The sequence below is a fragment of the Heterodontus francisci genome, chromosome 1, assembly GCF_036365525.1.
Source record: "Heterodontus francisci isolate sHetFra1 chromosome 1, sHetFra1.hap1, whole genome shotgun sequence".
NCBI lineage: Eukaryota > Metazoa > Chordata > Chondrichthyes > Heterodontiformes > Heterodontidae > Heterodontus > Heterodontus francisci.
In genome coordinates, this window is record NC_090371.1 from 203843274 (window position 1) to 203865964 (window position 22691).

A 22691-nucleotide genomic window follows, 5' to 3' on the forward strand; every position below is an offset into this window, starting at 1 on the left:
AACAACCAGAGAGGAGAAAATTAAGAAAAAGAATCAGTCCAATCACTGTTCTTTAACAGCCTTTGTAATAAAAACATATGAATTCCTAGATGGAAAAAAGACCATGTCCATCTAGCTCACCTTCTAACATTCTGGTGTACACAAGAGCACACATGATAATCACATGATAATCACATGATACACGACAGTTGTTGACTAATCATAGCAATCAATTTCTATCAATTTGTCTACAATAGACCTAGAAATTGAATGAGGAAACCCCCATTGGTGAACAGCTTTGGGAAACATTGATCCAAGGCCACTTTTTTCTTCCCAAGCATGCTACACAAGTCTGCACTGAGTGTTGCTTGTCTGCACAGTGTGTGAAGGAGGGAATTTGGTAAGTGATGAGATTTTAAGGGTTAATCTCTCTCCAAAGTCTAGTTTTTGTTTACATTTAGCAATTAACTAAAATTACAGTTTAAGTTGAGAGGCAAGTTAAGTTTCTTCCTGTTTTAAACAGGGATATACACGCTCTCTAAGAGTAGTTGTAGCTAGTTAATTCGGTAGCTAGCTTAAACCAGTTTCTGAGCTCCAGCAAGGCTGACATCATTGTTTTTCAGCGAGTATAAATTTCGGGGTCTCTGAGTGCTGCTTGTCAAGTGTGAAGGCGGCAGCTTGGTGAATGAGGGAGTTTGATAAAGAGGGAACTATAAATTAAGAAAAAAAATAATTTATTAACACAATAAAGATGACAGGACAGGTGGCAGTATGTGGGAGCTCCTGGATGCCACGGCAATCTATGGCAACCACATCTGTAGTAAGTGTCTGTGGCTTGAGGAGCTTTGGCTCAGACTAGATGAGCTGGAGGCTGAGCTGCAGACATTGCAAAGCATCAGGGAGGGGGACGTTACCTGGACACTTTGTTCCAGAAGGCAGTCATACCCCTTCGGATAAGGTCCTCTGATTTGGTCAGGGACATGAGGGTGTGAGCACGAGTCAGGTAGATAAGGGGATCGCAAAGGTGGGAGTGGAGGAATCTCAGCCCTTGCAATTGAGCAACAAGTTCGAGATTCTTGCAGCTTGTACAGACAAGAGTGAGGGCTGTAGTGTGGATAAGCAGACTGACCATGGTATAGGAAGCCATTCAGGAGTTAAAGGAATGTAGCAGTAGTACGGGACAGTATAGTCAGGGGGATAGACACCGTTCTCAGCAGCCGAGAGCGATAGTCCAGAAGTCTGTGTTGCCTGTCCAGTGCTAGGGTTGGGACATCTGCTCAGGGCTGGATAGGAGCTTGCAGTGGGAGGGGACAGATCCAGTGGTCGTGGTCCACGTAGGTACCAATGACACAGATAGGACGAGGAAAGAGGTTCTGCATAGAGAGCTAGGCACTAAATGAAAAAGCAGTACCTCAAAGGTAATAATCTCTGGATTATTACCTGAGCCACGTGCAAATTGGTATCGGGTAAATAAGATTAGAGATGAATCAAAGACTGGTGTGGGAGAAGTGGGTGCCGGTTTATGGGTACCGGGGAAAGTAGAGGCTGTACTGTTGGGACAGACTTCACCTGAACCATGCTGGGACCAGTGTTCTAGTGAGTCATATAACTAGGGAAGTACAGAGGGCTTTAAACTAAATAGAGGGGGAGGGGAAGGGATTATATAGTGGAAGATTGAGTAAATTAAAGGGAAATGACAAGGCAATAGATCAAGGTAGCAATAAAGGTAATGATGATCAGGGTATGGCAGGAAGGGACAGCGATTGAAAACTTAAGAGTGTCCCAGCAGATAGGGCTGGAGTTTACAAAAACAATAAAAAAACTGAATTAAGGGCTCTGTATCTGAATGCCCGCAACATTTGCAATAAAACAGATGAATTGTCAACTCAAATAGAAATTCATTTGTATGACCTGATAGCCATTACAGAGATGTGGCTACAAAGAAACCAAAGATGGGACCTGAATATCCAAGGGTATGTGACATTCAGGAAGGACAGGCAGCTGGGAAAAGGTGGTGGATAGGTCTGTTAATTAAAAAGGGCATTAGTACTGCAGTGAGAGGTGACCTTAGTTCTAAAGATCAAGATATAGAATCAGTTTGGGTGGAACTAAGAAACAGCAAGGGGCATAAAACATTGGTTGGAGTTGTTTATAGGCCACCAAATGGCAGTGGTAATGTAAATCACAGTATAAATCAGGAAATTAGAGGTGCATGTAACCAGGGTAATACAGTAATCATGGGGGATTTCAATTTACATGTAGACTGGGCAAACTTTATTAGGACTAATATTGTGGAGTATGAATTCTTGGAATGTATGCGAGGTGGTTTTCTACAGCAGTACGTTGAGGAACCAACTAGGGAATGGGCTATTTTAGATCTAGTATTGTGCAATGAAAAAGGGCTAATTAATAATCCTGTTGTAAAGGAGCCGTTCGGAAAGAGTGACCACAATGTGATAGAATTTTACATGAAGTTTGAAAGTGATGTCGTTCAATCAGAAACTAGGGTCTTAAATCTAAGCAAAGGAAACTATGAAGGTATGAGGGGCAAATTGGCGATGGTGGATTGGGAAACATTAAAAAGTATGAATGTAGACAGGCAATGGCTAACATTTAAAGAACTAATATATAGTTTAAAACAAAAATACATTCCTTTAATGCACAAATACTCAGCAAGGAAAGTGTTCCAACTGTGGTTAATGAAAGAAATCAAGAATTCTATTAGATCAAAGGAAGAAGCGTATAAAGTTGCCAAAAAAGGTAAGCCTGAGGACTGGGAGCATTTTAGAATTCTGCAAAGGAGGACCAAGAAAAAGATTAAAAAAGGGGAAATAGAATATGAGAATAAACTAGTCAGAAACATAAAAATGAACTGCAAAAGCTTCTATAGTATGCAAAAAGGAAAAAATTAGCAAAGACAAATGAGGGTCCATTACAAGCGGAGTCAGGAGAATTTACAGTGGGGAATAAGGAAATGGCAGAGAAACTAAACAAATACTTTGTGTCTGCCTTCATGGAGGAAAATACTGAAAACCTCCCAGAAATAATGGGGAATCAAGGTCTAGTGTAAACAAAGAGCTGCAAGATCTTATTAGTTAAAAAAAGACTAGAGAAATTCTTCTTCTTTCTTCTTTGGCCTCCTTGCCTCGAGAGACAATGGGTAAGCGCCTGGAGGTGGTCAGTGGTTTGTGAAGCAGCGCCTGGAGTGGCTATAAAGGCCAATTCTAGAGTGACAGACTAAACAAATAAAATTGGTTGTCGGGGCTGTTACACAGTTGGCTCTCTCCTTGCGCTTCTGTCTTTTTTCCTGCCAACTGCTAAGTCTCTTCGACTCGCCACGCTTTAGCCCTGCCTTTATGGTTGCCCGCCAGCTCTGGCGATCACTGGCAACTGACTCCCACGACTTGTGATCAATGTCACAGGACTTCATGTCGCATTTGCAGACGTCTTTAAAGCGGAGACATGGACGGCCGGTGGGTCTGATACCAGTGATGAGCTCGCTGTACAATGTGTCCTTGGGGATCCTGCCATCTTCCATGCGGCTCACATGGCCAAGCCATCTCAAGCACCGCTGACTCAGTAGGGTGTATATGCTGGGGATGTTGGCCACCTCGAGGACTTCTGTGTTGGAGATACGGTCCTGCCACCAGATGCCAAGGATTCTCCGGAGGCAGCGAAGATGGAATGAATTGAGACGTCGCTCTTGGCTGACGTACGTTGTCCAGGCCTCGCTGCCGTAGAGCAAGGTACTGAGGACACAGGCTTGATACACTTGGACTTTTGTGTTCTGTGTGTGTGCCATTTTCCCACACTCTCTTGGCCAGTCTGGACATAGCAGAGGAAGCCTTTCCCATGCGCTTATTGAATTCTGCATCGAGAGACAGGTTACTGGTGATAGTTGAGCCTAGGTAGGTGAACTCTTGAACCACTTCCAGAGCGTGGTCGCCGATATTGATGGATGGGGCATTTCTGATGTCCTGTCCCATGATGTTCATTTTCTTGAGGCTGATGGTTAGGCCAAATTTGTTGCAGGCAGCTGCAATCCTGTCGATGAGTCTCTGCAGACACTCTTCAGTGTGAGATGTTAATGCAGCATCGTCAGCAAAGAGGAGTTCCCTGATGAGGATTTTTCGTACTTTGGTCTTCGCTTTTAGACGGGCAAGGTTGAACAACCTGCCACCGGACTTTGTGTGGAGGAAAATTCCTTCTTCTGAAGACTTGAATGCATGCGAGAGCAGCAGGGAGAAGAAGATCCCAAACAGTGTAGGTGCAAGAACACAGCCCTGTTTCATGCCACTCAGGATAGGAAAGGGGTCTGATGAGGCGTCGCTATGCTGAATTGTGTCCTTCATATTGTCATGGAAGGAGGTGATGATATTTAGCTTTGGTGGGCATCCAATCTTTTCTAGTAGTCTGAAGAGACCACGTCTGCTGACGAGGTCAAAGGCTTTGGTGAGATCAATGAAAGTAACGGAGAGGGGCAACGTAGAGTTCCGATGAAGGGTCACTGACCCGAAATGTTAACTCTGCTTCTCTTTCCACAGATGCTGCCAGACCTGCTGAGTGGTTCCAGCATTTCTTGTTTTTATTTCAGATTTCCAGCATCCGCAGTATTTTGTTTTTATTATAGTCGAGGGGCATCTGTTGTTAACGGCATTTCTCCTGTAGCTGGCGAAGGGAGAACAGCATGCCAATGGTGGATCTCTTTGCTCGAAAGCCACACTGTGCCTCAGGGTAGACACGCTCAGCCAGCTTCTGGAGCCTGTTTAAAGTGACTTGAGCGAAGACTTTCCCTACTATGCTGAGCAGGGAGATTCCACGGTAGTTGTTGCAGTCACCGCGGTCACCCTTGTTCCTATAGAGGGTGATGATATTGGCATCGCGCATGTCCTGTGGTACTGCTCCCTCATCCCAGCACAGGCAAAGCAGTTCGTAGAGTGCTGAAAGTAGAGCAGGCTTGGCACTCTTGATGATTTCAAGGGTAATGCCGTCCTTCCCAAGGGTTTTTCCGCTGGCTAGAGAATCAATGGCATCACTGAGTTCCGATTTTGTTGGCTGTACGTCCAGCTCATCCATAACTGGCAGAGACTGGGCTACATTGAGGGCGGTCTCAGTGACAACATTTTCCCTGGAGTACAGTTCGAGGTAGTGTTCCACCCAGCGGTCCATTTGCTTGCCTTGGTCAGTGATTGTGTCCCCTGATTTAGATTTGAGGGGGGCAATCTTCTTGATGGTTGGCCCAAGAGCTCTCTTAATGCCATCATACATTCCTCTGATATTTCCAGTGTCAGAGGCCAGTTGAATATGACTGCATAGGTGTTGCCAGTAGTCATTTGCGCAGCACCTGGCTGTTCTTTGCGCAGCGCTTCTGGCTGCTTTAAGTGCCACGGATGTTAACTCGCTAGGGGCTTTCTTGTAGTTCAGCAGTGCAATGCGCTTAGCGGCTATGACAGGTTCCAGCTCTTCAATGTGAGATTGAAACCAGTCTGCATTCCGCTTCACACGTTTGCCATAGGTGGTCATTGCTGAGTCATAGATGGCGTCTCTGATGTGGGCCCACTTGGTCCCTGCATCCCCTGTGGGAGTGTTTTGAAGGGCTTCTTCAAGTGAATTTAGAAACTTACGTAACAGCTGTGGATGAGAAATTCTGCTAGTGTTGATGCGCAGGCGGCCCTTCTGCTTGGAGTGATGCAGCTTCTTTAGTTTGAGTCTAACCTTGCTGCACACCAGGGAGTGGTCGGTGTCGCAGTCCACACTGTGGAAGCTGCGTGTGATTTCAACGCTGTTTAAAGAGGCTCGCCTTGTGACGATGAGGTCCAGCTGGTGCCAACGACGTGATCTTGGGTGCCTCCAAGAAACCAAGAGTTTAGTATGAAAGAATGAGTTGGTGATGCAGAGGTTATGATAGGTGCACAACACAAGCAGTCTCTGACCATTCTCATTCATCCTTCCAATGCCATAGCGCCCAAGGCAGGAGGGCCATGAGTCATGGTCAGCCGCAACCCTGGTATTAAAGTCCCCCAGCAGGAACAGGTGTTGGGGATGCTACTAATGATATTATGGAGTTGTTCATAGAACTGGTCTTTAGCTTCAGGTGAGGAGCAGAGTGTTGGAGCATAGATGCTGAGTAGGTGTACTGGACCAGAGGCGGCGAGCAGTCGGATGGACAGTATGCGTTCCGAGCCATTTGAGGGAGGCTCTATCATGCTGAGCAAAGAGTTTCTGATGGCGAAGCCCACTCCACGCTGTCTTGGTTCTTCAGGATCCCTACCCTGCCAGTAGAAGGTGTAGTCTTGCTCTGTTAGAGATCCGCTCGCAGGGAGGCGTGTCTCCTGAAGTGCTGCAATGTCCACTTTGAGTCTACTGAGCTCGTTGTTAATGATGGCGGTCTTCCGTGAATTGTTGATTTGTGTAAGGTCTTCCGACAGGCCAGGACACATAGTTCTGACGTTCCAGCTTGCAAAGCGAAGGGCTGGTACCTTCTTTCCTTTTTTGGTCGTGCTGTTTGGTGCAATGTTTCAGTCCACTCGTCGGGCAATGACCCTGAGCTCCAAGCACCCAAGTGGACTGTGGCGGGACAGAACCTTACTGACTGGGGGCTGCCCGGTTTGAGGCGGGCGGTAGCTGTCCAGTGAGATGCGATGACCTCTCCCACCGACAAAGGCAACCCGTGGCGCCCAATCTCTACGCCAATTGAGCTGGACTTGTAACCCGTAACTGCTGCCTTCCGTGTTGATTTGGTCGCTGTGAGGCGACTATGGAGTGACCTCTCCATGGCGCATGCCTGGGCGGATGTATGGAGGTTGTGAGTTGCCCAAGCGTCAAAACCCCCCTCTCGGCCTACTTGGTGGGGTCCAAAGGAGTGTAGAGCACGACGTTTGGCACCGGTATGCTGCAGGAACTGCCGGAAACATGCCAAAGGTGACTCATGACCGCCTTCGGGGATCCATTCCGGATTTTCTGTTAGGGTTTACTCCCTTAGCCTTGGTCTCTCCCGAGTCGTCCACAAGGCAGTGGGGTTGTTAGGGCCCCTACACAAGGGTAGGTGGATGCCGGTGGGGGGGGGGGGGTGCGAGGAGGAGTGTGGTGGGAAGGGGGCTGCAGGGGGTAGGGGAGAGGGGTGCAGGGGAAGGGGGTGCGAGGGGAAGATGGTGCGAGGGGGGAGCTGGGAAGAGGGTGCGAGGGGGCTGGGGGGGGGGGGGAAGGGTTGGGCGAGGGGGGTGGGGAAGGGTTGGGCGAGGGGGGTGAGCTAGGAGCAGAGGGGGGGGGGGGGAGGGGGTGCAGGTAATAAAACATTTCATCAGCTCCCACCATTGTCCCTTTTACAATGATGTACTGTTACTGGGATCGGGATCCGGGAGCCGAGCCGGAGTTGTGGGGAAAGTTTGTGCGGAAACAGCGCGGAGTCGCCGAGTGAGCGGCAGCCACTGCCGGGACCGCTCTTCCTCCTGATCGCCGCCGTGGACGGGCTCCATGAACACAGCCATGTGGCCTTCCTGTCCAGTTGGCCAAGCTTGGCAACCACTGGCAGGGTCTACATCAACATTCCTTTCCCGGATTGCCAGCCGTTCACCCTCTCTCTGCGGTGAATTCCTCTCCCAGCCTTACGTGTCCACCGCCCTGGACGCCGCCATCTTGTTATCTACTGGAGAAATTAATGGGACTTAAAGTAGATAAATTCCCTGGACCTGATGATCTCCATCCCAGTGAGCTGAAAGAGGTGGCTGTAGAGATAGTAGATGCATTGGTGGTCATCTTTCAAAATTCTATAGACTCTGGAATGGTTCCTGCAGATTGGAAGTTGGCAAATGCAACCCCACTATTTAAGAAAGGAGGGAAAGAGAAAACAGAGAACGACAGACCTGTTAGCCTAAAATCAGTTGCGGGGAAAATGCTAGAATCTATAATAAAGGATGTGATTGCAAGACACTTAGAAGATAATGGTAGGATTGAGCAGAGTCAACAAGGACTTATGAAAGGGAAATCATGTTTAACAAATCTGTTGGAGTTTTTTTGAGGATGTAAGTAGCAGAACAGAAAAAGGGGAACCGATGGATGTGGTATATTTAGATTTTCAGAAAGCTTTTGATAAGGTCCCACACAAGAGGTTAGTAAACAAAATTAGAGCACATGGGATTGGGAGGAATATACTGGCATGGATTGAGAACTGGTTAACAGACAGAAAACAGACAGTAGGAATAAATGGGTCATTTTCAGGTTGGCAGGTTATGACTAGCGGGGTACCGCAAGGATCAGTGCGTGGGCCCCAGCTATTCACAATCTATATCAATGATTTGGATGTGGGGATGAAATGTAATATTTCCAAGTTTGCAGATGTCACTAAACTAGGAGTAAGTGTGAGTTGTGAGGAGGATGTAAAGACGCTTCAAGGGGATTTGGAGAGGCAAAGCAAGTGGGCAAAAATTTGGCAGATGGAATACAATGTGGAGAAATGTGAGGTTATCTACTTTGATAGGAAAAACAAAAATACAGATTGTTTCTTAAATGGTGAGAGGCTGGGAAGTGTTACATTTCAATGGAACTTGGGTGTCCGTGTTCTTGAGTCACTGAAATCTAACATGCAGGTACAGCAAGCAATAAGGAAGGCCTTCATTATAAGAGTATTTGAGAATAGAAGTAAAAATGGCTTACTGCAATTATATCGAGCCTCGGTGAGACCACACCTGGAGTATTGTATGCAGTTTTGGTCTCCCAACCCAAGGAAAGATATACTTGCCATAGAGGGGGTGCAACGAAGGTTCACCAAAATAATTCCTGGGATGCAGGGATTGTCCAATGAGGAAAGATTAAATAGACTGGGCCTTTATTCTCTGCAGTTTAGAAGAATGAGAGGTGACCTTATTCAAACATACAAAATTCTTATATAAAAGCAAAACACTGCAGATGCTGGAAATCTGAAATAAAAACAGAAAGTGCTGGAAATACTCAGCAGGTCAGGCAGCATCTGTGGAGAGAAAATTCTTACAGGGCCTGACAGGGTGGATACAGGAAGGATGTTTCCCCTGGCTGGCGAGTCCAGAACCTGGGGACACCGTCTCAGAATAAGGGGAAGGCCATTTAGGACTGAGATGATGTGGAATTTCTTCACTCAGAGGGGTGGTGAATCTTTGGAATTCTCTGCCCCTGAGGGCTGTAGAGGCTCAGTCCTCGAGTAAGTTTAAGACTGTGATGATAGACTTCTACATATTAAAAACAATTTGGGTTAGGGAGATAGTGCAGGAAAATGGTGTTGAAGTAGATGATCAGCCATGATCTCATTGAATTATGGAGGGGCTGAATGGCCTACTCCTGTTCCTATTTCTTATGTACACTTACCTTGTCATACCTCAAATTGCACATATACTGCATCCCAAGATGTATTTTTTGAAAGAAATTGATCTAATTTGTATTTGAATTAATCAATAAAAATTGTGTTCACTATCTCCCTAGGGAGTCTGTTCCTTAGATTGACCACTCACTCAGAAGTATTGTTTGCATAGATCAGCTTTCAATTTAAGCCCATTTATTTATTTCGAGATACAGCACTGAAACAGGTCCTTCGGCCCACCAAGTCTGTACCGACCAACAACCACCCATTTATACTAATCCTACATTAATCCCATATTCCTACCACATCCCCACCTTCCCTCAATTCTCCTACCACCTACCTATACTAGGGGCAATTTACAATGGCCAATTTACCTATCAACCTGCAAGTCTTTGGCTGTGGGAGGAAACCGGAGCACCCGGCGGAAACCCAAGCAGTCACAGGGAGAACTTGCAAACTCCGCACAGGCAGTACCCAGAACTGAACCCGGGTTGCTGGAGCTGTGAGGCTGCGGTGCTAACCACTGCACCTCTGTGCCGCCCATTTCAAGCATGTTCCCTGGTTCTACTGTTCTGAACACGTCATTTCTTAGTAATATGGATAGAAAAAAACCTGAATGCTCAAAGTGAAAAGAGGATATACTTTTCTTTTAAGTATCTGGAATTGAGGTTTGAAATTGTGTTACATAGCTTTAAACCATAATACCATCTCAATAAAAAATACTCCAAACAATACAAACAACATAGTGTCGCCTGACAACGCAGAGCATGCGCAGAGCAATTGCCAACGTCATCAGTACGTCTGAACATTTGCCAGCCTGCCAATATGAATCCGTGCATACACATGCCAACGTCACCACGCAATATCCGAGCGTAGCTGCACGCCTCCATTCCCCGGCCCCCAACAGTACCCCACTTCAGCCACTCACTCTCCGCCTCGCTTCATGCTCCCCGCTTCCTCCCCCGCCCACTCGCACCCAGCCTCGCTGCTTTGGCCACTAGTTCTCCTCGGCGTTCACTCCTGGCCTCGCCGCTTCCCCCCACTTGCTGCTTCCTCAGCAACCCCCACACCTCGGCTAATTGCTCCTGCCACCCAGAGAACAAGTGGCTGAGGGTGGAGCAAGTGGCCAAATGGTGAGGGGGTGACTCAGAGACCAAGTGGCTCAGAGGGGGGAAGGGAGCGAGCAGGTGGGGAGGAGAGCAAGCGGCCGTGGATGGGGAAAGCGGCGAGGTGGGATGCGAGCGGCCAAATGGTGAGGTGGGGAGCGAGAGGCCAAAGTGGCGAGGTGGAGAGCAAGCAGCCGAAAGGAGGCAGCGGGGAGCAGACGGGTGTGGGAGGGACCGGTGAAGAGAAGCACGATGGCAGGAGGGAGCGGGGTACTATTGGGGGTGGGATGGATGCGGCAATCACAGCCATTGAGGTGTTTTGAGTTTCATTGGTTTTTTGTGAAGAATTGAGCAGGTGCCATCTTTATTACTGGCAGCTGCCTGAGACGTTGCGGACAGTAACATTTCAGTCGATGAGGCTGCATTTGCGCATGTGCCAGTACTGCACCTAGTGGTTGCATTGTCAGCAAACGCAGCCTACAAAAAAAATGCATCAGCACATCTAGCTACATTACAGATAAAACACCATCCACCCACCTTTTAGATCATCCTCTTTCTGTTGTACATTTTCCTCAAAATCAGGTAAAGATGGATAGTTAAAGTCTTCTTTAAACAATTCTACATGCTTTCCATTCAGAAATATATCAATCTGCAAAGACACAATTTTTATCAGTTTTAACAATATGCTGTATTAGATGGTGTTTAAATTATAACACACTGAAGGAACTGCAAGGTTGATCATGTGACTGGCACTCCCAGAAGGGAGCACTGCTCACAAGGAATGCAGGTCAGGAAATTGGAGGCTGGCAACCACCATTTATCCGTGAGCCTGTGATTTCTTGAACTCTGCACCCTACAAATGTTGCTCCATGCTAGGAGGACCTAATCATGGAATCAGCTTTTAATTATATAACAATTGGGTGTTAATTGTATTCAGGTGGTGGGTATTGACTGCAGATTGTGCTCATATGTACAGGAGCTGACTGAAAGATGGATATTTGGTTGGAGGTGCACACGAAATGTAATGTTTGTCTCTGTAAATAAAATGTGTATAAAGACTAGACTCCAGTGTGCTATCCTTCATCACCTGGCTATCCTAGTTTTATCAGCCCCCTTTACATATAATCATTTCTGCTTGAAAATCATGTAATTGACCTTGGTGATTGATAGAGTGTGAAAATCCTCCAACACTTCTGCTGAGATGTCAAAGGTCAAACCCAAATTCTTCCTGTGATCCAATGATTGAAACAACCACCTCAAATTCAACTCAGTACTTAAAATTTGTGCACAAAGGACAGCATTTTGAACTGGACTACTATGCATTGATATTTTTGCAGTACTTTTTTGACTGTATGCTGAAGTGCTGCTGTAGCATAGCGGCCAGATGTGATATGAACACTCTTATGCTTCATTCATACTAAGGAACAGTTAAGGGTTCAAGTTGAGAGACATGCAAATGTTACAGTCTCTTTAAAATAACATCAGTTCACTTTACCAATAGTTCCAATGCAGAAAAGTTTGAGGTGATACATTTTGGTTGGAAGAATGAGTAGAGATCATACATCCAGTTCTGGGCGCCACACTTTGGGAAAGATGTGAAGGCATTAGAGAGAGTGCAAAAATGATTCAACAGGAATGGTTCCACGGATGAGGAACTCCAGTTGTGTGGACAGATTGGAGCAGTTGGGACTGTTTTCCTTGAAGAAGGTTGAGAGGTGATTTAATAGAGGTAATCAAAATCATGAGAGGTCTGGACAGTGCAGATAGGGAAAAACTGTTTCCATTGGTGGAAGGATCGAGAACAAGAGGGCACAGATTTCCAGTAATAGATAAAAGAAGAAATTGCAACACGAGGAAAGACCTTTTCATGCAGTGAGTGGTTCGGATCTGGAATGCACTGCCTAAGAGTGTGGTGGAGGCACGTTCAAATTGAGGCATTCAAGAGGGAATTGGATTGTTATCTAAAAAGGAAGAATGTGCAGGGCTATGGGAAGAAGTCGGGGGAGTGGCACTTGGTAAATTGTTCTTTTGGAGAGCCAGCGCAGACATAGCAGGCCAAATGGCCTTCATCTGTGCTGTAACAATTCTGTGATACTATAATGGCACCATTTTAAAGTGAGTGCAAAAACAGAGGGATCTGGGGATGTTTGTGCACAAATTTTGGAAGATGGTAGGAGAGGCTAACAACAAAGTATATGGGATCATGGGCTTTATCAATAGAGGCATAAGAGTATAAAAGCCTGTTTAAACCATTAGTTAGGCCCCAACTGGCATATTGTGTTCAATTGTGGGAATCACACTTTAGGTAAAATAAGGCGACTTTGGACAGAGTATAGAAGAGATTTACTAGAATGGTTCCAGGGATGAAGGATTACAGTTATGCTCTCCTCAGAGCAGAAAAGGCTAATGGGAGATTTGGTAGAAGTGTTTAAAATCATGAAGGGTTTAAATACATTAAATAAAGAGAAACTACTTCCAATGGCTGAAAGGTCAATAATGAGAGGGAAGATTTAAGGTGTTTGGCAAAAGAACCAGAGGTGACATGAGGAAAAAGTCTCTCATGCAATGAGTGATTAGGATTTGGAATGCACTACCTGATAGGCTGGTGGATATAGATTCAATAGTAGCTTTCAAAGGGGAATTGGATAAATACTTGAAGAAGAAAAAACTGCATAGATGCAAAAAGAGCAAAGGTGTATGACTAATAGGATTGTTCTTCAGAAGAGCCAGCGCAGACTCAATGGGCTGAATGGCCTCTTTCTGTGCTGTACTGTTCTATGATTTTCACACTTCATTATTTAATAGAAGCTCCCTAATTACTTTTTTCCTGGTATAATCATTGTTTGTCAATACAACTCTCTCCTGCTATGAACAACATACAAAATTCTAACTTTTTAAAAAACTCAATTTAGCTTAGAAAGTACTTCTCTTAAATGTGGTAAGTGTAACCAGGCATTAAAAATTATTTGCCCACTTAAGTGAAAAACACGAGATGACGTTTTTCTCTCACACAAACTCCGTAAACATTTCCTTCACAGAATTAAGTTGCTTAATACCAAACATGCTTAACAGAACTGGAAGAAAATATAGGCAGTGATTTCATGTCACCCACGTAATCTTTGGAGAAATAAGTTTAGGAATAGTACAGAAGGGAGGCCGAAAGTGATGCAGAACATCATTTTATTTAAAAGCAAACCAAATGATTTTTAATCTGATGATGCCAACCTACACCAGTGCACTTGTGCAATAGTGTATTATGGATTTATCCAGGTTTCCAAGAGATTACAAACTCGGAACCCTCCAGCATTTTAGAATATGAATTTGTGAGGGATGATATCCCAGTAACAATCTAGCTGCGTATTATTATGCAGTTTTGAACTGTCGCTTTGCCTCTAATCAATTCATGTAATTTTCTATTTGAATTCAAATCTTCTTGTGGCCTCCCATTTAGAAAGTGAGCGCAGTGAGAATGCCAGCAGGTATGTTTTCATTTGATCCCAATGTGAGCAAATAAATTGGTGCAAATATAAAATGAGTATCCCCTCATGAACCAACTAACAGTAAAATTCCACAGATTTGCTTCACTGGGGTTAGTGAAGTGGGTGTTTAGCTTGTAGACGATAATGCCACTTAAAGAATGAGGAATCGACTTGCAAATCATGCATCATTCTTGATGTACAAGTGGATTCCCAACCTGTGACTGGAAAGGCAAGGTAACAAATGATGCAAATTCTTGAAGTGCTCAAGAACCATGTGACATGGATGACATAAAACAAAACAAGGAACTTCAATAGATAAAATAGTTAATTTCCAAAATAGTAATGTTAATTTATATGCATCCAAGAATGAACTTCATAAAACTTTCAATTAACAATCAACCGATTCTACTTTTGGGGCAGAAGACATGATGTTGCAAGGATTTTGTTTTTATATTAAAAACTTAGAATTCTGTGTGCTTTAAAAAAACTGAAACAGGATTTCAGTGGACATTGAGACACCTGCAAATAGTTGAAATTTCTGAATATTTTGAAAAGTGAGTTGGACAAAGAGTAGGCATTTGAAATTTGATTTTGACCTGCCTGGAGATCAGAGAGGAAGACCCAGAAAAAGTGTTACCTCTCTCTATAAAGGAATCCTGCATCTCGAGAAGAAATCCTGTATTTCAAAGGTGGCAGATTCCTATTGCCTCCTGTCTCTGAAGAATACCTGCATCAAGTATGGTTCCCGTTGCCTCCTGTGTTTTAAGAAATCCTGAAATCTGAAGAAATCTTCTACCGCCGTAAGACCTAAGCAGACCTGTTGCTACACCCCTGATGAAAGAACTATGTGAAGCCTTTGGCCGTTGAATTGCCTTGAATGCCTACCCATCACAGACTGTTCAGCAACCATGCCTGGAAGACTTAGAGTAGCATCTGACTATTCAACTTTGGGACACCTCACCAAACTGAAGAACTTCCTACCAGAACGTGACATACTAAGTTATTTTATTATTCCTTTTATTCCTATGAAACAGCTGTAAACCAAAATCCTTTTCTCCCGGTTAACTTTTTTTTTTGAATGTATGTGTGTGCACATGACGGCTAGGGAAATAAGGAGCTTTTCGGATATAGATTTATCTCACTATTGGTTAAGACTTGTTTTTATAATAAATAGTTAATTTTGTTGTTGCTTAAAGAAAACTGGTCGGTGTGCTCTATTCAGGGGACAAATAGAGTATGTAATTTGCTGTTTTTCGGTAGGTGGGAAAATTTATTGGTATGCTGTGACCCGTGGAGAAGTGGGACTGAATTAACAATGCACTCCTCCCGCCTTGGTCGTAACAATGAAGTCCTGTGATATGAACAAAATGAAAGACATCCAAGCGTGGGAGTCAAATATGGTGCAAGAGGAGTACTAAGTGACTTAAAAGGATCTTATATTGGAGCAAGTTCTGTGGTTATCCTTAGTTAACAATTTGAATATTTACTGGCAAATATAAAGGCGTAAATTTACAGTTTTGGCTGCAATCGAAGAAACAGGTGCAAATCGTGCACAAAATTGCAGCTGTTTGGAAAAGTGGCTTTTGTTCTCAAGTTTCTGCTTAAACTCATTTGCAAATCACCAAATGCAAAACCTGGTATGAACAAGTGCAATCAGGCAGCATTTTAAAACTAAATTAAAAAAAAAAAGAATTTTGCTTTAAAAATATTCCTTGATATATTTAAGAGTGGTAACCAGGTACAGTTTGATTAATATATCCAAAAATGAATTTATCTAAAAAAAAGCATTTTTAATCAGCGTCAATGCAATCTGTAATCTGTAACGCAATATTAAATTACTGAAAATGACTTTTAAGAAATATACAGAACCATTTGCTCGTTATATTGGGGTACAGTAGTCAGTTTTAGTTAATATATATTCAAAGTCTTTTAAAATGTTAAATTAGTGTCGTTGTGCCCAAAAAAGTAGCTAATGTTTAGAGCCTCCTCGAAGGCCTGCAGATGTGTGCAATTAGTGGAAACTAGGCGTGATGATTAAGTCATCCTGGGGCGCGGCCAGTTGCGTTTGTGGTGATTGCTATTAGCACGACGTTTCTTAAACTAGGGCAAAAAATTGCAGAAACCAGAGTTAAGCTGAATGTAATTTGCGCCAGTTACGCCAATTCTGGGTGAATTGTGCCGAAATATCCAGCACAGTCAAGTGGAAACTCCAGGTCAGGGAATCAAGGCTTAAAGCCACAACCTTCTGACTTGGATCTGAGTGTGATAGACTGTTAAATAATCTAAAATTGTATGTCAAATCAGAATTTTATTCTCTATAGAAACTATACACATAATTCACACAATATCAATTTGCAAGGTAGATTTAATTTGGGTAGTGTAGACTGAACATGCTTTTCTGCAGAGCCTCTCCTTTGGTTTGGTATTTTAGAGCGTTTAACACTATTACTATACCGTAATATTCTGTTTTGGATGTAAAAAGAAGAATGGCTTCAGAACAGGAGACCTATGAATAAATAAAGAGAACATTTAGATTTGGTTTACACCAAATTATGAAAGTACAATTTATAGAAGATTTTGATTTTTTTAAAGCTGTCTCACACTGCAGCATCAATATTTCAAATTAAAATCTTCAAACCACCCACATACTCTTCCTCATCCCAAACTTATTTCCTTCTGTGCCCACTCTTGGAAAAAAACTACCTCGAATTCACTTACAATTGCACTTTCAAAATCCCAACTGTTGGTCCTCAGTTCACCACAACATTTCTGCAGCTATTGATCTGCTCAACTGCACCCCCACCTCCACCTTAGACACTACAGGCCCCAATAAAACCATTACTCTCTCCCACCCTGGCTGTTCCTCCTGGTACGGTCCTTATCTCTGATCCCTTAAGTCCAATGGACACAGACTTGAACGGATATGGCGGACAACTGGTTGAGCCATTCACCACCAGATCTGGCTGGACTACAGAAAGCACGATCGGGTCTGCTAAAACTGCTCACTATTCCAGGATCATCCTGTAATGCAAAGATAACTCCTGGCTTCCTTTCTCCACTGCAAATGGTCTTCTTAAACCCATCTTCCCACCAACAAGTGCAAGGAGCTCAAGGACTTCTTTGTCTTTAAGACTCAGATCATCTGATCAGCTACTTCTGACCCTTCCCTCCTTCCCTTAGCCCACTGGGCCAAACTTCCTCTAAAATACCCCCCTGCCCTAGCCCTGAACTCACCATGATCCCTTATTTCTCTCCTATCTCCCCTCATGTGCTCTCTGAGATCATCTTATCCAGAAGACCCACCTCCTACTCCCTCGATCCCATTCCCATTAAACTGCTGACCACCTAATATCCCTTCCTAACTCCCATGTTAACTGATATTGTTAATGCTTCTCTCTCTCTTCAGGTGTTGTCCCTCTCTCCTTCACTGTCCTTGCAAACTACCACCCCATCTCTAACCTTCTTTTCCGCTCCAAAGTCTTTAAATGTGTTGTCGCCTCCCAAATCCATGCCCATCTTTCCCAGAACTCCATGTCTGAATGCCTCCAATCAGGATTCTGCCCCTGCCACTGTACCAAAATGGCTATCAAAGTCACAATTGACATCCTATGTGACTGTGACAAAGTTAAACTATCCCTCCTCGTCCTTCTCAACCTGTCTGCAGCCTGTGACATGGCTGACCACATCATCATCCTCTAATGTCTCTCTACCATCATCCAGCTGGATGGGACTCCACTCACCTGGTTCCATTCTTTTCTATCTAATCACAGCCAGAGAATCACCTGCAATGGCTTCTCTTCCTGCTCCTGCAACCTTATCTCTAGTGTCCCCCAAGGAGCTATTCTTGGTTCCCCTATTTCTTACTTACATTCAACCCCTCAGCAAAATCATCCAAAAACACGCCAATTTTCACCTGTACACTGGCGACACCCATTTCGACCACCTCTCTCGACCCTGCTTACTGTCTCCAAATTGTCAGACTGCTTGGCTGAGATCCAGTGTTGAATGAGCAGAAATTTCCTCCGATTACATTTTGGGAAGAACGAAGTCATTGTCTGTGGTCTTTGCTGCAAACTCCAATTCCTCGCCACTGACTCCATCCCTCTCCCTGGCAATGGTCTGAGGCTGAACCACACTACTCGCAACCTTGGTGTTATATTTGGCCCTGAGATGAGCTTCCAACCACATATCTGTGGCATTAATAAGACCTCCTATTTCCACCTTCTTGGGTCATGGAGTGCCCCTTCATGAGGCTCCCACCCCCTACCGGAACCCGTTGGCAGCCTACCAGGTTTCAAAATGTCCATGGAGGTGGCTCTTAATTGACCACTGAAATGGCTCAGTTGGCCTCCTGGTAGGAGCCTGAGCTGCCAACTTTCCTGCCACTGGCAATATGGCATGGCAGTGAGAAAACACTGGGCTCCCCTCCGGATACTTTTCCCCGCCATTTTGCCAGCCCTCCTGCCTCCCAGCCTGTCCCCAAAGTGCCTGGAAAATTCAGCCCATAGAGTCATTAAGGCACAGAATTTACCATACTTTCAGCTGCCAAGGCCCTAAGCTATGGAACTCCCTCCCTAAACCTCTCCGCCTCCCTACCTCTTTCCTCCTTTAAGTTGTTTCTTAAAACCTACCTCTATGACCAAGGTTTTGGCCATCTATCCTAATGTCTCCTTATGTGGCTTGGTGTGAGATTTTGCTTTATAGTGCTCCTGTGAAGTGCCTTGGGATGTTTTATGTTAAAGGCACTATATAGGTAGTGGCAGTAGTATTTGTATCCCAACGTTTCAGCTAGTTAAGGCAGAACAGCATACAGATAGCGGAGAGACAATGGCTTAATGGTAATATCACTGGACTAATAATCCAGAGACCCAGGCTAATATTCTGGAGACATGGGGTCAAATTCCAACACAGCAACTGGTGGAATTTAAATTCAATTAATTAAGAAATTTAATTAATAAAAAAATGTAACAGTGGCCATGAAACTACTATTGATTGTCATAAAAACCCATCTGGTTCACTAATGTCTTTTCGAGAGGAGAAAGGGGAAATCTGGCCTTTATTGAGTCCAGACCCACAGCAATATGGTTGGTTCTTAACTGTCCTCTGAAATGGCCAAGCAAGTCATTCAGTTGTATAAAACTGCTACTCAAAAGTTGAACAGATGGACTGCAGTGGTTCAAGAAGGCAGCTCAACACCTTCTCAAGGGCAATTAGGAATGGGCTACAAATGCTGGCATTGCCAGCAGCGCCCACATTCCATGAAACGAAAAAAAAATCTCCAATTCAATCACCACTCTGTGCAAATTAGCTGATCTCAGTTGGGCTGTGATAATGAGCCTTAATACTCCTCACTTGGGAGGGGTGAGTCAGCCAGGGTTCTTTCTCCTGATCACAATTCAGTAGCTCCCAGTAACATTACATATCAGAATTGAGATCAGAAATCCAATAACCTGCTGACCATGAAAGCTCACATATGAATAGTGGCCAATAAAGGAGGTGGAACCCGAGGCCATGTGGTACCCTGGGATTGTACGTCAATACCTTCAAGAGATGAAAGAATTGGCAAGAAAACAATTTATGTAACATCACATAAATAAAAACTAAACTTCTTATAGAATAAACACATTGATACATTAGTTGGTTAAATATAATGTAACAGATACCAGGATGTATGTTATAAGGCAATTAACAATGACTACTTGCATTTATTTAGTGATTTTAACAAAATAAAATATCCCAAGGCACTTCACAGGACCATTTTAAGACAAATATTGACACCAAGCCAAAGAACAAGAAATTTGGACAAGTGACCAAAACCTTGGTCAAAGATGACGGTTTTAAGGGATGTCTGAAAGGAAGAGAGGGTGTGGAAAGGTTTAGGGAGTAAATTCCAGTTACATATCCAGAATATCAGAGTACATCATAATTTGTTAATTGTGTTCTTATCAATTTATCAACTGAGCTCCAAGTTAGTGTGTATAAACACATATGCAAAGTAGATTCAAATTTTACAGGTCTATCCTATGCAAACAGCTTATGAACTAACTCTTCTCCATTTATCCTTATCTCACATGATTTCAGAACATTGGGCAACAAGATAGATTCACAATTTTTAATAAGTTCAGAAAAGATAGCATGACAACCTTCATTCATTCTATCCCAATTGGTATGATACAATTAAGATATTCCTTTAAAATCCTGCACAGGTGGCACTGATTCAGTATGTGTTAAGATACATTCAGCAAATTATTTCAAATCCACACTTAATATCACATGACCTCAGATCACCAAGACATGAGCATCATCAATTTTTCATTAAAAAGACCAAATTACCAAAACTAACACATGGGACAGACAGAACATTAGACAATCTGCTGAGCTTTGCTATAAAATATTTCCATTTATTAAAATTGGCAAAACCACTATAAATAAACCCACAAAATGTCTATGTTAGGTCTGATATCAGTCAATAAGTTATTTTCAGGTACACAAAATGGATTACAGTTGCATTAAAATGAGATCGACAAGATGTTTTATCTTATGATACAATTAGAATCAAGCCACCCACTGCATTCCATATACACCACCAGCATCCATTTTATGCTTTTTAAACATATTTACTCACTAGTAATCTGCTTTGTAACATGTTGTTAATTAATCCTACACATTACCATAGGTGCTTTAGAAAGTGCCAATACTAAGGGTACTTATACACTGATAGTGTGCCATGGGCAGTAGGTATGTTGTTATCTGAGACTTGCCACTTCGTGGATTTTCAGAGCAGAGGCCTAGGCTACATGGGTCTCTTCCTATTTGTTCTCCAAAGACAACTACTGGCACATATGCAATAAAAATAAGTTTAAAGGCCTCTACTTGAGTGCTATAATCTAGGGACCCTGGCACTTTTTCTAAAAATGCACTTACTCTCAAGGTAGCAGAAATGGTCACTAGGTTTATGCACCTATTTTGGAATTCAATTTTCAGACATCTTATTTTAAAGAAGGGCACTCTTTTAAACAAGTGGAGTTTAAAGCTGAAAAACAATTACTAGTAGCATTCACAGACATTTGTGATCTGATGAAAATATTAATTTTCATACAGCCAAAAAGTTTGCTCTATAATAATACTTTTTATTTTTTAGATCCCTATATGTATTAACAGTTTAGATGTATACATTTGTGTAATAAAATTTAGTGTCTGAACTAATCATATTTACATATTTGCCAAGCTGGTATACTTACACCTTGGGTCTTCCTCCAACAATTCCAGTTAGACCTGGTGCTGTAGAAAACAAAATAAAATATTTGTATATAATTGGAATTTCTAACTGCCAATAATGAAAGCCTTCAGTTTCGTCTTTGGTAGGCCTGAGTTTCAATTGTTTAAGGGAGGTGGGGAAGAGGAAGGATGGGAAGGAGAGGCAAGGGGAGGGGAATTCTTGAAAATGCCAGTTTTGGCTCAAGTGTGAAAGAACAGCCACTTAAGCTAGGTCACAACTGTCTCACAATCACAAAAAGAGAGAAATACTAATTACTGAAAGCACCACTTCATCTACAGCTTGTTCCCCTTTAAATAAAATCCCATGGTACTGGAATGATTTTTAGAGATAGAGCACTGGCACAGGCCCTTCGGCCCACCAATTCTGTGCCGACCAACCACCCATTTATACTAATCCTACATTAATCCCATATTCCTACCACATCCCCATCTTCCCCTACCACCAACCTACACTAGGGACAATTTATAATGGCCAATTTACCTATCAACCTGCAAGTCTTTGGCTGTGGGTGGAAACCGGAGCACCCGGCGAAAACCCACGCGGTCACAGGGAGAACTTGCAAACTCCGCACAGGCAGTACCCAGAATTGAACCCTGGTCACTGAAGCTGTGAGGCTGCGGTGCTAATCACTGCGGTGATCCTGCTTTTAATTTTTAAAAAAGTCATCAGGTTAAGATACACTACATTAACAGAGAAGTACTGCATTTTTCCAACTTTGGTTAGCTCCAAATTGATTATCTAGGGCAGGGACGGATCTTTATCAGCAAAATCTGCTATAAAGACATCCTGTAAATCACACCATTTAAGCAGCTCTCCCGATAGCAAGGAGACCTCTCTGGGCAAAAAAAAATCCCCACAAACCATCTACTGTGTTTTTTATTTGTTTTTTTTACTTTTATGAATTAAATCATTGAATTCAGAATGATTTACATAAAGGCACATTCAACAATCCAAACATAGGCTTGGAATCCAGCTCAACATGTAAACCATCAATGCCAGAAAGTACGTAACAGCCTGAAGTTGTGATTTGTATTGGATCCTGCTGCGTAAAGAAAGACAGGTCGTGCAAAGGGAGTTTGAGGAGTTAGGTGTTAAATTAAAAAGCTAAAGCTCTAGGATAGTAATTTTAGGATTACTCCCAGTGTCATATCTGAAAAATCAGCATGGACATATCCAGATGGTACTGATGGGAGGATCCAGATTTCGAGAGCATTGGGAAGAATTCTGTACAAGGGAAAGCTCTCAAGTCAGGAAAAGATTTCACCTTAACTAACCCAGGAGCAATGTCCTCATAGAGAGGATAAAGAAAGAGGTGGGGAAGGGGGAGTGTTACGAGTAAGTATGCAGAGGAAAAGCAGTTCAATTAGAATGAACATGATTATAGAACCATAGAATTGTACAGCATGAAAGGTCTAACCCATATCTCTGCTATTGCTATTATATCATACCACCCACACACACATAGCAATTTGGCCTCGAGGTGGCTAATCTTATTCAATATACTTTGTCCACTTAAAAGT

At 43.3% G+C, this 22691-nt stretch overlaps 1 protein-coding gene across 6 annotated transcripts in view; it reads right to left on the reverse strand.

Annotated features, from left to right (window-relative positions):
• lratb.1 (lecithin retinol acyltransferase b, tandem duplicate 1) overlaps positions 1-22691 on the reverse strand; it is a 180568-nt gene that overhangs the window by 36271 nt on the left and 121606 nt on the right. For all 6 annotated transcript variants that reach the window (XM_068040528.1, XM_068040518.1, XM_068040510.1 and 3 more), the window contains 3 exons: positions 21134-21173; positions 16347-16398; positions 10951-11062 (listed from right to left, as the gene is read on the reverse strand). In XM_068040528.1, the coding sequence (XP_067896629.1) occupies positions 10951-11062; positions 16347-16398; positions 21134-21173 (204 nt within the window). The remainder of the gene's footprint in view (positions 1-10950; positions 11063-16346; positions 16399-21133; positions 21174-22691) is intronic.